Raw genomic sequence first — 3,923 nt, forward strand, 5'->3', positions numbered from 1 at the left:
TTATGAGATTTTTTTTGGAATTTTTGGAATGACAGAAATATAGGTTGCTTCACAACCTAGGGCAAAAACTGCCACATGGACATGACACATAGGCAAAACTGATGAGGTGGCGCCTAGTCATCACAACCAACCACAATCTACAAGGCTATGACCATCTATTTTGGTCGTTAACAACTAGAAATAAGGCAGCGGACCAGTCCTGTTTGCTTTGTGACCATTTGGTGTAAGGAAATTACGACCTTTCTGACCAAAATGGTTGCAATGGTTTAGGGTTTGGAGCCCCCCGAACAGCTTTTGACCAATTGGTCTCAAATGGTCATAGATCTATGACCAATTCTTCCAGGGTCACTGACAGAAGGTCACTAGTTGACATATTTCTTGTAGTGCTCAAGCGTCTTCCGGACATCATCATCAACTTGTTCGCAGCTAATCTTCCCACATATATTCCTGAGAGTCCTCTTTGTGAATGGCACCTTCACTACAGACCTGAAAAAACTTCCAATTATGCCGTAGACTTTTCCCCAGGTTGACATTGTTTTTCCTTAGCTGCCTAATCAAATCCTTTGTATACACATCTATGTGTTTATGGGATGACCAGTGCACTTTCTCACCCATGGTGACCGACATTGAATGATTGTGATTTTCCCGGTGCTCTGTGATGTACCAACTGTTGTCGGACGCTCGCAGCAGCCTGATCAGAGCTGGACACTTGCATCTGCATGACCTACTATTTTCTGCCTCTGGTTTGCCCTACAGGGAAATAACCAAACAAATAAAAAATTAAGTTATGTCAGCCTTGTGCATATTACTTCTACAGTTCATCTTCCAAGCAGATTAGCACTCACCGAGCAACCACAAACGATCTCCTGCATGATTTTTGTCCTTTCAGCATTTAGCCTGCTTTTCCCATATCTTATCCCAAAGTCGATCTCCCAACGAGTCGAAACTGAGCCCTAGTCCGGGCCGCATCACACTCTTATCAGGTTGCTCTACATATTTGTGGATTGTCAGCTCCAGAGCGCTCATCCTGGATGGGCATGCCGTGCGGTCCGGTGGTGCACTACCCAGACGCAACCTGCATTTGTTTGAAAACTTAAATGCATAACTTTTTATGAGAAATAGAATGTTGGCCTAATACATATTTATTTTTTGTAGCAGATTTCTTTTGTAAATTTGAAGGAGCATGCGTGAACAATTTTCACCGTAACTGAAGATTTCATCTGTTTGCATCTACAAAGATATTTTGCATTTTTTGCACACACAGTTAACCAATCAACTTGATGGCCTAACAGAGCTCACTTCTAGCAGTATATGTATGCAATAGGCAATTTTGCAAAAAGGTAAAAAAAACTGAAATGAAGACAGCAGCCACAGATGCATTAGCGGATGGTAGTGTGTTTCATGGCGTGAGGCATCTGAAATTGCTCGCTAACCTTTTAATCCAGCCGGGGCCTCTGGAGTCTGGATTCACCCAGTCGGTTGACTGAGCAGACCTCGTTGGAGATGCATATCGGCGCCGCCGGGCATCCCCTTGCGCCATGGGCGAGCCATCTTCGCCGGCCACGTGAGCCACTCCTGACCCACTGTTCGCCGCACCAGCATCATGATCCCCAGCCCCATTATGTAACAAGTACAGGAGGGGAACCGGATCTGGCTGGTCAAGATTATCAGCAAATTCCTCCCGAACGGGGAACCTACGAAATCGACAGCGAATCGACGGCATCAGTGTGTGTTCTGGACTACGAAAATCTCATCCAAACTTTTCTACATGGCCACCAAAATGCAGAAATCTGAGGCGAGGATACTAACCTGTCGACCGCATCAAGCAGAAAGTCCATCCCCTCAGCGTCCATAGGTGCGCACGCCGCCGGCCAAGCACGGGCACCCCGGTGAAATCACCCCGCCGGACGTAGGCTACCACACCCTTTTTTCTTGCCCACCTAGCAGTTGAGGGCGGCGGGCCGGCGGCCAGCGGCCGTCTCCATAAGGAACCACGCGAATGGAAGAAGATATCATTTTGTTTTTTTCTCGCTCGTACGTGCACGCTCAGGATGCCCTGCCGGCCGGCAGGCGGCTCAGCAAACATCCTCGTCCACGGCCCAGTCGAAGAGTCACCGTCCTGGTCCACGGCCCAGACCGAGACTCCGCGCTGTCCATCATGCCTCTACACTCGCGGCCCCGATACTTTCCCCTGTTCGCTACCGTATTCATCGGTATCTCTCATTTATCAGCGTTCGCAACTGGCATGACAGTTGGATTTGTTCGCATCTCAACACTGGAAAGGACGAGCGAGATAACCGGATGAGCTGAGCCCGAGCTCCAAATTACCCCTCTCATTTTATTTTCCTTTCATTAGAAGTAGCACTTTCCGCATAAAACACGTTGCTACAAAAATCTTAGCAGCAGCGTGCTTTGCTTAAGCTCATTACTACTATTGGTAGCCTGGCGAGAACAGTAGGGGAATTGTAGTTGTAGCGCTTCCTTCGTGAGACGCGCTACTGCTACAAACTTAGCTGCAGCACGTTTGGTTGCCGCACGCTAGTGATAAATTGTAGTAGCGCTTCTTTTTGACCCGCGCTACTGTAAGTTTCTGTGTATAAGGTTTTCCCTAGTAGTGATATCTCGAGGGCCTGAGTTGCTTGGAGAGTATTGATTATGGTGGATGGGTGGGCTAAAATTTGAATCCTGACCCACATCTATGTTTGGAGCTTGCAAAATCTTCGAGGTGACCAGTTCAGGTCCGGGGGGATCCAAGTGCTCCTCCGATCCTATGTACGAGCCAGAGTTCAGGGGACGCGGAGTCCATCCGAAGGGAGAGTATCCGGCTCGAGGGGTTCGGAGACCTGAACATATGTGGTTCTCAACATAGGGAGAGAGGTGTCATTGGCTCGTTCCTCGATGACCGCTACCAGGTTGGTGATTGGCGGGTGATTAATTTCCCTCTGGTCAGGTTTAAGCCTGATGCAATCATAGTCCGTTTAAACCCCAAGGGCGACGATGCGATCTAGAAGCTCGTTTAAGGACGAGATGTCTGTCGGATCCATCTTTTCGGAGTGCTTGAGACCAATGCGAAGACGGTGTTTGGCGATCATAGGGGGTGTTGTTGGCTTGACGGTCGTATGGGCACCTATGATGAAACCGCCAAGCTGGAGGATCTGCCCAGAAGTGAGGCTCTTTCCAGAGGTGATGTTGTCGTTGATGACTAGGCGAGCCATAGATCGCTTTTTCGAACTACACAACAAAGCTCTCAATGAAAGCACCAATGTCGGTGTCAAAACCGGCGGATCTCGGGTAGAGGGGCCCAAGCTGTGTGTCTAAGGATCAATGGTAACCATGGACAATGGGATACAATGTTTACCCAAGTTCGGGCCCTCTTAAAGGAGGTAAAACCCAATGTCCTTCTTGATCGTATTCAATGAGTATAGGGGTTACAAGAGTTGATCTACCTCGAGATCGTAATGGCTAAACCCTAGCTTGTCTAGCCTATAAATATTATGGTTGTCCCTGTGGACTAAACCCTCCGGTTTATATAGACACGGAGGGGCCTAGGATTGTACAGAGTCAGTTTATAGGAAAGTAAATAGCATATCCGGACACCAATCTTGTTGTTCACACATACAGGAGTCCTACCCGGACACGGGAGATGGTCTTCTTCATTTATCTTCACGGCCCATCAGTCCGGCCCATATCGAATAGACCGGACGCCCGAGGACCCTTTAGTCCATGACTCCCTCAATGAGCATAAGATAAAGTAGCAAGGTGGGATATTTTGTGTCATCCAAGAGAGCAAGGAGGTTTGTGCAAAGATAATTTGGAATTTAAAACTAAATGTCTGCTCAGTAAATGTCTATATAGTTTATCATCTGAGGAAGATGAACTGTGGATACATGTATTACGTAACTAGTATCAACATTCCAAGACCT

At 47.6% G+C, this 3,923-nt stretch overlaps 1 protein-coding gene across 1 annotated transcript; it reads right to left on the minus strand.

The window, feature by feature from the left end:
- Window positions 1-287: 287 nt before the first annotated feature.
- On the minus strand, window positions 288-2,003 carry LOC119309310. The gene is made up of 4 exons (XM_037585340.1): window positions 1,810-2,003; window positions 1,434-1,694; window positions 846-1,075; window positions 288-750 (listed from the first exon to the last, which is right to left on the minus strand). The coding sequence occupies exons 1-3, from the start codon at window positions 1,851-1,853 to the stop codon at window positions 886-888; spliced, it is 495 nt and encodes a 164-aa protein (XP_037441237.1). The 5' UTR covers window positions 1,854-2,003; the 3' UTR covers window positions 288-750; window positions 846-885.
- Window positions 2,004-3,923: the final 1,920 nt, after the last annotated feature.

This window comes from Triticum dicoccoides, chromosome 1B (assembly GCF_002162155.2).
Source record: "Triticum dicoccoides isolate Atlit2015 ecotype Zavitan chromosome 1B, WEW_v2.0, whole genome shotgun sequence".
Lineage (NCBI taxonomy): Eukaryota > Viridiplantae > Streptophyta > Magnoliopsida > Poales > Poaceae > Triticum > Triticum dicoccoides.